This window comes from Peromyscus eremicus, chromosome 19 (assembly GCF_949786415.1).
Source record: "Peromyscus eremicus chromosome 19, PerEre_H2_v1, whole genome shotgun sequence".
Lineage (NCBI taxonomy): Eukaryota > Metazoa > Chordata > Mammalia > Rodentia > Cricetidae > Peromyscus > Peromyscus eremicus.
Window position 1 is genome coordinate 20113382 of NC_081435.1, and position 13330 is coordinate 20126711.

The window sequence follows — 13330 nt, forward strand, 5'->3', positions numbered from 1 at the left end:
TGCCTTAGAAGAGAAATGTGTAGTGTATTTAATTTTACTAGAATTTCAGGATGAAGAAAACTATAAACGATGTGGCTTGAGAAAAACTCAAAGGGATGTATTTCCAGTTATAACAACAATAAATCAATAACATCAACTTCTTGATCCTAAGAAAAGAATCCTAGTCTAAGTTATAAAATAACCCCAAAATAAAATATTCTGAAAAGCTGAGTTTTATTTCAACAGCTAGGAATTGACAACCTATATTTCCCCTGTATCTATATACAAGGAATATGCCTTTTTTCTTTACAAGAATTTATGATTCCAGTATTATTTCAGTAGAGTGAATCTGCCAGGTAAATGTTAAGCTACAGGAAGTCAGGGTCCATGTCTGAATGATTCATTTCTCCAATCTCAGCGCTTAGCCAGTTCCAGGATCATTGTGAGCCAAAGAAGAGAAAGAGAGTGAGTGAGATACTTGTCCCTCAACCCTGCTGTTCCCTAATTTATGATAAAACTGCCCTCAATCCATGAAAATTGCTTTGACAGATTCCATTTTAGGCTTAGCTTTTCAGTTTTCTCTCTTAACACTTGTCCATTATCATTCTTTCCAGTGGTTGCTTTCTGAGCTTGGGTTTAAACAAACTAATTTACACACGGGGAAAATGGGTGAATGGAGATTTTATTTTACACAATGAACCATTGTAAGACAAATAACAGCAATACTTCTGATGACAGCTTCTTGAACTATTTCTTGGAAAATGAGACAGGGAATTTAATAACATGAATAGAACATTCAGTTTGCAGAGGCTACATCCCTGCAGACAGATGGCTACTATGCAGGTGTAGCAATCCTAAGAGGAATTCATTGAGAGAGTTGAAGGGTCCTTTCTTGGGCATATGTATCACCAAGTTCATAGTGTTGCTGCCTTCCCACAACAGAAACCACATTCTTTCATCAAAGTAAATTCACTGTGATAATTCTTTAAAAGTGTATGGCAGGCTGAGTACTGTGAATATGGGGACATATGATTTCCATCCTTTAATGACCCATCAGTTTATATTATCAGCAATTTCTCTAATGCTCATCTATAGAGGACTCAAGAAGAAATACCAAGACTCTTCCACTTAAGAGAAGACCAGGACTTAATCTTTTGCTTTGAACTGTTCCAGCCTCTTCATTATTTACAGATTTGTGAAACTCAAACAACCAGAGTTATCAGGCAACCGCAGATCCCCTAAGCCTTTTATCATCCCAGCTACAAGTTTGCATATTTTCTTTATAACCAGACAGCATACGAAATGAAGCTACTCTTTACAGGAAAATGAGGCAATTGGAATGTTAATTTTATTTGGTAATACATTGTAAAATCTAAATAGCATTATCCAGCTGATTGACAAAAATCTATCCAGCTGTTAAAGGCAAAATAAAACTATCTCAAGACCCACAGTTATAGAAGTCTAATTTTTGCCTGCAGGTAGCTATTGAGAGGAGCGGGGGAAGGGAAGGAGAGGAACAACTGTCTAGTTGATAAAATCTAGAAAGAGAGATGGGAAGGACACAGAAGCAAAGTATCATGTCATGCTTTCTCTCTTCTTCTTCAGCGAGCCTTTTATCTTCTTCCACAGGCTGTCCTTCCTCCTTAATTTCTTTTCCGTCGAGGACAGCATGGATTCCTTCCTGCGAATTTCTCTCACTAAGCCTTGAAAAGCATCATCAATACCAAATCGGAGGGCTGCAGAGGTCTCAAAGAAGGCACAGCTGTATTCTCGAGCAAGATTCGTGCCTTCTTCTGTAGAGACCTAGGGAGTGAAATAAATAAAATAATGTTAAAAAGAGAGGGAAGGAAAGGCTTTTCTTCAAAATATATGTTCTCCTGACTCTGGCCTCTGGGTTTCAGCTTTATGAACAAGGGTAAAATGTGAAATTTTACTGTGAAAAAGTTCTAGAAATTTCTGAATTTGAAGGATAAATGAGAAATCTGAATCCCACACAGGAAAAGTGAGTATAACTCAAAGCCAGTTCTTCAATTATCAAAACCTACATGGTAGCTCAGTGGTCAACAGCACAGGTGTAGGTGAATTCCACTTTAAGTCGCAGCTTAACTGCTTTTAATTCTGCAAGCATAGGTAACCATGGTGATCATTTGGTGTCAGCTTCCTCTTCTTTTACACCAAAGAGCAGCACCAACATCACAAATAGTTTGTTAGGCTCTTGCCATCATCTATAGAGTGAGTGTGCTGGGAATATTTCAAGCTCTAAAATGATTCTTACATAATTCAGAGCTCTCATCTAACAGTACATGATGGACTTTCAAAAACAACATTCTGATGAAGGAATCAGTAAGAAAAACACTGTCACTGTGAAAAATCAGCCTTTCTCCAGCTTGAAGTGTTACACATCATCTGCGGTGTTTAACATGCTATGATTTGTACTACTGCACTAAATGTTCTAGAAACTATAAATGGGCTGAAATCAGACACTTTGCCTCCTTTATCACCCCTTAAGTATCTATCACAGCTCCTGGAGAAAAATGTACCACAGGATGTAGTAGAAGAGTTTAGAGAGTGATCCACCAAATTATTCAAGGTTTGAAAAGTATTAATAGACGTGTGAACATAAATTAGGCAGCTGTGTTTAAACACTAGATTACTGCACTACAGCTGGTTCTAGAATTCCTGCCCAACATTTAGATCTTCCATAAAGCCTTTCGGATTACAGTTTGTGGCCCCAGTAACAAGCCTGGGATGGCTGGGAGTTCCTCCAAGACAGCTCATGTTAGATATGTGGCATAACAACGAAATAAACAAAAACTGCTCTATTGAGTTCCGGCTACAGTCTGTTCCTAATACACTGCCACTCCGATAGACAACAGGTACTCCAAAAGAGAAGATAACTTTACCTACATCCCAATGGTCAAAAAAAGTGAGAAAATAAAAGGCAACAAGTTAGGTTGTATGGTCAGCTTACACCAAGGCATGGCAAGATGGAGAGGGAGCTATTGAAAAACTCCTTATAATAAATTCATAAAAATTAAAATAATAGACTGACACACTCAGTGCCATACGTCTCCAATAAAAGACAGATCGTTCAATCTGTTTTTGTTTTGTTTTCTTTCTTGATGTCTTTTTTTTGTTGTTGTTCTTTAAGGTTGGGAAATAACTTTATTAAGCCTTAAGAAGTTCTGCATATAATTAAATTATAGTACAGGTTTAGATGCTATGCAATAATAGTTCAATTCCAAAATAAAGTTATAGGTAAAACCATGAAGTTTCCTAACACTTAATTTTAATACATGGTACTAATTTCCTAAAAGTCTGAGGAAACAATATTTATAGGTGGAAGTACTTCCGAAAATTTTGTCATCAGATGTGTTAGCGTGTACGTGTGTGTGTGTGTATGTGTGTGTGTGTGTGTGTGTGTGTATGTGTGTGTGTGTGTGTGTGTGTGTGTGTGTATCTAGAATCAAAGATATGTGAGTAGGAAATGAAGGTTTTATACTTGAACAGCAGAAATAGAGTACTGAATGCTGAGACTTGGCTTTACAACTGTTTGTCAAAGTATGAGATTTGGAAAAGGAAGGTTTAAAAATCTGAATTTTTTCTTAGGACTGAAGCCAAAATTGTAACTGCCACAGAAGAGAAGGTGGGGGGTGAGGGGGAGCATCCTTCACTTTGATTGTTTATCTGGGTCACAATGTTCAGTATCCCAGAGATAGCAAGCACTATAATAAGAAGGGAGTTATAGGCTATCATGAAGGATGATTAGTTGTTGCTTACAACAACTGGCCTGATCACCAGGTGTGAACTTATGGGAGTTCACAAAGGTTTCCTAGTGAGATCTGAGCTTGCTTTACCCAGAAGGTCTGCATAAGGAGATGGATTGACCATGTACATGGTTACCAGATGTTTGGAAGGGTCTGTACTTCGCTGTGCTGGAGGTAGGGAGTTCTCTTGCTCCACCCCTTGTATTTCTATGAATATCCCTTTAGAAGAGACAGAATGGGACTGGTGGGTTTTGACCTAGGCACTCCCGAGGCTATCCTGTGTTTCTATCTGTCTCTTTCCCCTATATTTCTATCTAAATATTTCTCACTTCTCCATACTCAAGAGTACCCTGGGGGAAAAAGAGAGGGTGGGTCCCCCATATGAACTGAGCTGCCAGCCTAAGCCTTCACCACACAAAGATATTCCTGTAATGGTTCATCACAAACCCAGCATTCTTCATCTTCACGGAAAAGCACCATCTTTCGCTGAATTCCCCTTTCATGGGTTTCGGGGCTTTGTTTTTCTTCAAGTTTGTGTTTTGCTCCAGTTGCTACATAAGTGGTTTTGATTTTTAAATTGACAGAAGCAGTAGGACTCCTAACCATCCTAACTCCAACTGTTTCACTTTCATCTCGATGACAGGCACTTCTTGATGTGTGCACATCGGATATGTGGTGTCCTTCTATTGTACTTCAATTGATCAAAAAGACATCACATCATTTGGAGAAAAAAAATCTCCTTAGTAGTTCATGCTTCTTGCCTCCATAGAAAGGTTTAGTGTGGAAAATGATGTTTACACTATAACCTGTTTAGGGGCAATTAACATTGCATTCTCCTCTAATTCCTCTCAGGGCACTCTCAGGACAGACTTTCCATAGCCATTGAGGAATGTGAGAATGTAATGTTCACCATAGTCTAGACATGAGACACGGGGCTGATTTAGTCCAGATCTGAGCATTGAATTGTATCTTCCTGTTGAAACACTAAACATAAAAGACTGGGGTGATAGATGATGGGGACTCGCTCATTTACAAATGTTACACTGTTCTAAGAAACCCAGGGAACTGTCCCTTTTGTAGCTACTCTGTTTTCTTTAGTATCCTTGGGCAACTTCCAGTAACACAGAAAGATCTCACGCAAAATAGAACTGAATGGCTTTGGGCCACCCACCCCTTTTCCTCCTGAGCATTCTCCCTCCCTACCATTTCCCAACCTGAACCACTAAATCCCTGGGGTCCTCAAGCCCCGGATGTGCAAAACATCTGCATACATTTCTAAAAGATATTTTCTTTAAAGACTAAGTGTTGGAAGAACATCTTCCTAAGGTCCATCAGAGCCAAGCTTGTGCCTGACAAAGTCCTTGTGTTTCCCCACTGGCCCCACTTACCCGTTTTCATTTCTGTTGTCGTGTGAATAAAAAAAAAAAAAATCATCATCATTTGTTCTTTTGGACATGGAGGAACTCAGTGATTCTGAGTCGTCTGGGTGCTGTAAGGCTATCTCCTGAACTGCCTGCCATATGTGAAGATGAAGGCAGATCCAGAAGAAGCTATTAAGCCCTTTGAGGATGAGCCACTTTGGTGGAATTCACCAGCATCAGAGAACGTATCTTTACTGCTAGAGTAAGAGAGCTCTGGGACTGTCTTTGGACACAAGGTGACGTGGCTAAGAGGGGTTAGGCTGCTGCTAGGTGGTGACTTTCCCATGCCTGCACTACTTGATGCTGGTGGTGACTTTCCCATGCCTGCACTACTTGATGCTGGTGGTGACTTTCCCATGCCTGCACTACTTGATGCTGGAGTCTGGTGAAGTCCCAACGTAGTTAACGCAGCTCCAACAAGTAGGGAAGATGGATGCTGCTCTGACTCATATGACTAAGCGGGTTCTAAAGGTAAGAGTCTGGGAAGGCATTGTGCTAACCACAGGTTCCCAGGGACTAGGTTCGTACTTTACATCTATAGGATTAATAGCACTTACAATTCCACCATGTGCTGCTTTGCATTACTCTGGTCCTGAGCAACCTGCAGCCGCAGAGTGCTGAGTTTAAGCGACTCTAGGATGCTACTTGCTGTGTCCTTAAGGGTTTCCACGTTCTTTCTCTGTTTGTCATCTTTACAATTTGAAATTTGGCATCAAAAATCTATCAAAATTTTAGATAATGTTTAGCAGCCATGCCAAAATGGACAGGGGGAAAACCCAGAAGGCTTCAACTCATGAATTTGAAAAGAGAGCAAGGGAAGGGAAAGGGGAAATGATACAATTATACTTTCAAAACTTTAAACAATTATTTTTAAAAAATTAAAGAAGATTTTTACAAAAAAGTAATAGGTAAGCATAAGACTCCATGAGCTTCTTATCAAAATCTTGGGCACTAAGAACAAGACCTGATTCCAAATGTCTTTAAGCTGCCTGCAAGAGAGCCCCTCTCCCCACCCCTTACACACAGGAGGGCCCCTTTCCCCATCTCTAACTGTCCTCTTCAGGCATATACTCCAGCCAGGGGTACAGTACCTGGGATACCTGCTCCTGTAGCTAGAGTTTTCCTGCCTGGCCCACAGTCAGGGCAAATCTCCGTCACCCGCTAGTCCCACAGCCGCTCAGACCCAACCAAGTAAACACAGAGACTTATATTGCTTACAAACTGTATGGCCATGGCAGGCGTCTTGCTAACTGTTCTTATAGCTTAAATTAATCCATTTCTATAAATCTATACCTTGCCATGTGGCTCATGGCTTACCGGCGTCTTCACATGCTGCTTGTCATGGTGGCAGCTGGCAGTGTCTCCCTGACTCAGCCTTCCACTTCACAGAATTCTCCTCTCTCCTTGTCCCGCCTATACTTCCTGCCTGGCCACTATCCAATCAGTGTTTTATTTATACAGAACAATATCCACAGCATGCTCCCCTTGTTTTCTTTGCTTTTTTATATAAACTTTATTATTTAAAAAAAAGCTTACCAATTAACAAAACATCACACACCAAAATTAACTAGACTCAAAGTGTATATAAGTCAACAAATATCTTCTAAACAATTAGAATAGACATTTGAAATGAAAGCCATGGAACTTCACATTAAATTACACATTAGCAGTATTAAGTATGTTTTGTGAACATATTTTCTGTTTTCTTTAATCTCCTGCATGTGCGATACATTGCAATGAATGAGATTTAAATTTATACAAAAGAGCTGATATGACATAAACATCAGATAAAGTGGACACTATATAAAAGAATATTACTAGACTATAAGGAAAATGTTTTATAATGATAAAAATCAATCCACTGGAAGGATAATATATGTATAAACTTGTTTCAACTAAAAAAATAACTTTAGTTTATAAGAAGAAAGAGCTGACATTACTAAAATCTGCAATGTTACTTGAGATTCTTAACATACAGCTCTTGGCAGTTGAAAGAACAAGACAGAAAAAGTCAGTAAGAATATAGATTTGAGCAAAGCAATGAAAATACTTGATATAACTTTCAAGTATTTGAGGCTATACCCGATGCCACAAATAGTTGTATTATTTTCAAGTAAACATCAGATTCCATGTTAAACTAGATCTGAAAATACTGCAATGAATAAACACCAAAGCATATTCCCAAACAAATGGAACTGAGCTAGAAATAAATAGAAAGGATAACAAAGAAGTCTCCAAGTATTTGTGAAAAATATATCTCTATGTAGGTAAAAGTGAAATTACATTAAAATTAAAGAATATTTGTTACTGAATTATGAAATGAAATGCTGCATATGAAAATTTGTAGGATTATCTAAATCTATGTTCATATGATATACATATCAGTGTATCCATGCTTTGGAGAAGTATAAACAGGTGAATATATGTATACTGAAGTATTTACTCAACAAATTATCTCCATAGGACATACTTTAAACACAAGACATATAGTATAATACTGAACAGTGACCAAGAGCCTAGATGTAATTAGGGTTGTGATGTACTCTTGGGGTGGCATTCCAAATGAGTGATGAGTTGGAGTTGCTGTCCTTGGTGTCCTGATATAAAATTCACTGTGAATAATTTAATATTTTTATTAATTCCTTGAGAATATTTTTGAGTAAAATGTGTGGGAGTTAGTAGTTATTTCTACTAGCAAATAAAGGCAATTTTGGCAGGGAAGAGTCAAAATGGAGTAGAAAAGCCTGTAGTTTAAATTGATACTTTTATATCCTTAAATTTATGTTTATGTATACATGGATTAACAACATATTTCCATATATACATTCTCTATATAAGCAGATTTATGAGATGTTTTGTAATTATAAAAATCACAAGTAAACCAATACAAATCTCAAAATTCATTTACAAGTCAAATGTAAATAAATACCTCACACACCAAAATAAACCACACCCCAAAATCTGAACAACCAGAAGAATTTCTGTTTAGTTAAAACCAAGTTTTAAGCTTTTGGTTGCAACATGCTTACTTTGGGGCCACTAACCAGTTCCCAAATCATGACACAAAGACTTATTATTGATTATAAATGCTCAGCATTATCTTAGGCTCATTCCACTAGCTCTTATAGCTTAATTTAAGTTTTTCTCTTCATCTATGTGTCTGTCTGTCTGGCAACTGCCAGACATCTCCCTTTTTTCTTCCTCATTCTCTCTTCTCTCCTTCTCTCCTCTCTACTTATTCTCTCTATCCACCAGCCCCACCTATCCCTCTACTGCCTATCTATTGGCTGTTCAGCCTCTTATTAGACCAATGCAGCACAAACAAATGTAACAATCTTTGTCTAGTTAAAGTAATATTCCACAACCTTCAGTATTGAGTATATTGTATTTATTTACAAATTTATAATAAAGTTTATAAAAATTTTAAAGTCTATGGCAAAACTCAAGTTCATCTAAAGTAAAACAAGAAAACACATTCCACATGCGTGTTCTTATTAGACTCAGACACAGGAAAACAGCATCATAAATGGGAATGTACGTTGGTATAGACTAAGGTAAACTCAAACTTTCACGTTTTTACCACTCAGCCAGTGATGCAGGAATGGTATATCTTCCACTTACAAACAAGCGTTCACCTTTGGGTTAGTTACTAGAACATGAATTCTGAGTGGTCTAATTGAGTCTCACAGTAATTTCCATATTTATAGTAAAATCTAAATGGAAATGAAACACTAACATATGTATCTTTTCTTATACATCTTTTTAAAATTCCAATTAGATCAGTGACCTGAAGAGCTCACTTTTACAAAAGGGAAATTAAAGTGAAGACACACTTGAAAAAATTTCCGAGCTTCAGTCATGTTCTTTTATCAAAACTATGAAACCACATATCCATCATCCTTACCTTCAAGCTTTAAATTTATGTATTAAAAATGTATTGGGGAACTTATTCCCAAACATACCTGAAGAAAAAAAATTCCATCAAATATTAGGGTTCTATAGATAGTAATTATTGGCGGTGTGAAGAAGGTAATTATGGCCACAATATTACTGGAAATAACACTTAGGGAACTTGCCATTTGGTAATTGTGGCCAGCTTTGGTCAGAACCCAAAAATAGACAAGTAACAGCTTCCCTGTTTAGATCCAAAGAATAAAGAGGCACTTTCCTGATACATCATCTGCTAGAAGAAAGAATATTTTGTCTTACAATTAAATTTTCAGAAAACACAGCACTGGCAAGGAGAATAAATGTTGTGTTTTGAGGGCTGGGGGCAAGACTTGGCGAACTAGTGGGACAAAGAACAACCCCTCAGTCACAAAGAAAAGGTGTAAGAACTAATGTGCCATCAGGAAGCCTCGGGGAGATGGCCAGGGTAATAAAAGAGAAAATTGTTTCATATAAGTAATAGAAGATTTCAAAAACCTAGGGGAGCTATGCTCCATCAGCTGGAGGAGGCCTTGGCACACAGCTGGGAGGCGGGGAGACCACTGATGCACAGGGAGCAGAGCTGGCACCAGACTAGCCAGCTGCTGGTGCACGCGGGAGCAGAGATCTGCTGACTGCAGGAGCTTCCCGGCTCCTTACATCTGTTCTCCTTTTCACATTAGCTTAGTGAATGTAAAATAGAATGTAATAAATTGAATGATAGTGAAGGTTATTATGGTAATAGTAGCGCCTAGTAAGCTTTATGACTCTTAATAGCACAAAAGGAAACTGGTCCCAACTACTATGATTGCAAATGTTGAATGAGGAGAGGTCAGCAGACGGGGTGGCTCATTTTCTCCAAGCAGAAGCACTGCTAGCAAAGTGTCTCCTGGGTGAAGCCCATCCCACAGGGTTACAATGGATGCAATGCTTGGTGTATGGAGCGACCTCTGGAAATATATATATATATATATATATATATATATATATATATATATATATATATATATTATAATTATATATATATATATATATATATATAATTGTTGTGTCTGTTTCCCTCCACTTTCATCCATGGAGCTATTAAATTTCCCCTTACATCCCACAACATCAATGCATCAGGAATCACACTTTTCTGAGTAAGTAGGAACTAAAGCATCTCATGTTTTGGTTTGAAAACAAATCAGCCCAAAACTTAGACTTTCCCATTTTCCTTAGTAACATTTAAGCTTCCAAAAATTTATTTCACCTTGTATGTATTACCGTTTTTGACTACATGTGCTTATGCGCATCACGAGTGTGACTGGTGCCTGTGGAGCCCAGAAGAGCATGTCACATCCCCTGGATCTAGAGTTACAGTTCATTGTGTGGATCCAGGTGTGCTGGAAACCCCCAACCTGGATCCTCTGAAAGAGCAGTAAGTGCTTTTAAGTGCTGAGCCATCGCAACAGCTCTTTGTTTTTAATCATCTGAGTGGCCTTGCAGGTTTTCATGACCAGTTCCAATGAAAATAATTTGAATAAATTTAGCCTGATTTATTTATTTAATTTTATCTGAGATCTTTGTTTTGGTATTTTCTACACCATCCAAACCATCTTGTTGTTTTTATTCTTCCTCGAAACTTGCTATCAAGGAGGGAAGCAAATGCTCAAGTCCATTTTTAGGAAATAGTTACGAGACAAGGTCTACTTGTTCAAAATAGGTATGCTTTTTTTTTTTTCTCCTAGATTTTGGATTTGCGGTTTCTTGAATCCGTTGATGAAGAGTGCATTGGCGCAGAAGTGGCTTTAACTTATCAACCAAGTGTTATCCTCAAGCGTGCTGAGCCACAAGCATGCAGCTGGCAGAAGTCCCTCAAATATTTACTCCTGACGATGGCAGTGATGACACTCATAAGCTGCTGCTGGTGACTCATGGTCAACACTGATGAGTCCATCAAACTGTAGTTCCAAAGGCCAAGATGGGATTTCCAAATGATTTTTTTTTATTGAAGCATAGACATTAGCATACTGACAAAGTCTCCCCCCCCCAGTGGGTGAAGAGGTAAAGATTGCAGAGCCCAGCTATCAGGACCTGGAGCCCCACAGCTGAGAGCTCTTGGAGAGTTACTTAGGCTTCCTGTGTTTCTGTTTACTTATTTACAGAAACCTCATAGACGTGGTGAAAGAATCCAGGGGAGTATTTTAAGTAAGCACTTTGCAGGCTTGCTGGCATAGTATTCACACACAGTAAATAGGACTGTAACTTTTCTGATAGTTGTGAAGATCAGTAGAAACACTCTTCATCTTTGGGTTGCATTTTTGCCCTGTGGAAAGTTTTTGTACTTCTCATCATTGTTGCAGAATATTTGTTTACAATATAAAGATGTGTCTCTGTCCTAGGCGCCTTCTGATTGGTTTAATAGAGAGCTAAATGGCCTGTAACAGCTAGGCAGGAGAGAATAGATGGAACTTCCAGACACAGAGAGAGATACCGGAAGGAGGAATGTAGGTTTGAGATTTCACCAAGCAGACTCGGAACAAGTTGGATAAGCCGTACTGAGGAAAGGCAAAAACCATGTGGCAGAATGTAAATTAATAAAAGCGGGTTAAATTTAAGTTATAAGAGCTAGTGGGACACGCCTATGCTAAATGACCAAGTTTTCATAATTCATAACAAGTCTCTGTTAGTATTTGGGGGCTGGTAATCCAAAGATAGTCTGACAAGAAAGCTTGCTACACACCATGACCAGCGAACCTACAAGAAGTGGTTCCTCAGCACAGCAAGCCTTTTAGTCCCACTACTCTGCCCTCCTTTACTCCTAGCACAGACTCATCCAGGCCCAGAGTGACCCTCCTGCCTTCAGGTGTCTCAGGTGTCATTTCCTGTTTGTCATGTGCTCCTCTAAGCTTCCCTGTTGCCTGATTTCTTCATGTCACCTAAATGAGCACCTCATTTTCTCAGGGGTCTTCATGAACATTCCTGAAATACCACCCCACTCCTCTGCCTCATCTCTTCTTGGGCACTTGGTTGCTTTCAGAGATAACTTTACATATTTATTAATATGCTTATTTTCTGTCTCTCTGCAATACATAGAAGTGTAGCTAAATGTTTTCCTGTGCCTGCTTGGCTCGTATGGCCTTGTGGTCCCGCAGCTGCTCAGACTCAAATGAACACACAGAGTCTTATATTAAATATGAACTGTATGGCCTACTGGCTCAGGCTTCTCACTAGCTAGATCTTACATCTTAAATTAACCCATTTCTAGAAATCCATGCTTTGCCACGTGGCCGTGGCTTACTGGTATCTTTACATCTTGCTTCTCATAGCGACAGCTAACAGTGTCTTTTCTGTTCTGCCTTTCTCCTTCATCCTCTCTAGTTAGAATGTCTTGCCTAACCCTATTCTGCCTTACCATTGCCCAAACAGCTTTATTTATCAACCAATCAGAGCAACCTATTTTCACAGCATACAAAAAGACATTCCCCCATCATAGAAGCCTAGTTATTCCCACAGGGTCTTTTTATTGTTGTCTCAGTCACCACTGTACCTCATCCCAGCCTCATGAATGACACTTGTCTTGTAAGCAGGGCATATTTACGTAATGACACCACTACTCCTAAGCTGTGTGACTGCAGCTAGGATCGCAACTGATATGGGCTGCTTGGAAAATGAAAAGAAAACTTAAGATCACTACCACCATCCCAGGGAACTGTAATGTCATTTACAAGTGTGTCCTCCAACTTTGTTTTAGCAGTTCTCAACTCTCTCTCTAAAAACAAAAAGCAGAAAGCCTTCATCTGGGACCAAAACTGAAACAGCAGTTATCTAGGTGGACGAGGGGAGAGGGTCAGAGAAAGGACTAACAATGGGGAATGAAGAAATAAAAACAGGACTTTCGTTGATCACCAGGAAGGGAGTGAACAAGAACAACATAAATTAATGTGAGTGCCCAAGCTATTTAGCACCTTCTGAAATTTTTTGTGAACATACACTGTACAACAAGATGCAATAGGCTTTCTCTTTCCTGGTGCTCCAGAGTGGTATTGATTGAAGCAGGACATAATAAATTAAATGGGGTAGCCAGGGCTTCTGAGGCCCAGGATGGTAATGGCTCCAGGGTAAAGGTTTGGGACTGCTTTGTAAGGAGACATTTGAAGTCTCCAAGGCCTTGTGTTTTTCATCTAAAAGAACTGTGCAGAGCTGGGGGAAAGGTTGCCATGGCAGCCAACAGTTGCTACAAAGGGAGAGAAGTGA

The 13330-nt window shown here is 39.0% G+C and overlaps 1 protein-coding gene and 1 pseudogene across 2 annotated transcripts in view; both read right to left on the minus strand.

Annotated features, from left to right (window-relative positions):
- Nucleotides 1–1305: 1305 nt before the first annotated feature.
- Nucleotides 1306–13330, minus strand: part of Rit2 (Ras like without CAAX 2) — a 237909-nt gene continuing 225884 nt past the window's right edge. The window contains exons 1-2 of one of the 2 annotated variants that reach the window (XR_009375323.1): nt 2520–2720; nt 1670–1782 (exon numbers count right to left, since the gene is read on the minus strand). Coding sequence is in view for 1 of the 2 variants with exons in the window: in XM_059246481.1 (XP_059102464.1) it covers nt 1555–1782 (228 nt within the window). In the remaining variant the exon portion in view is untranslated. Of the gene's footprint in view, nt 1783–2519; nt 2721–13330 lie in introns of those variants that run through there. The other variant, XM_059246481.1, reaches the window with a different exon arrangement.
- On the minus strand, nt 4464–11009 carry LOC131896096 (oxysterol-binding protein-related protein 9-like; annotated as a pseudogene).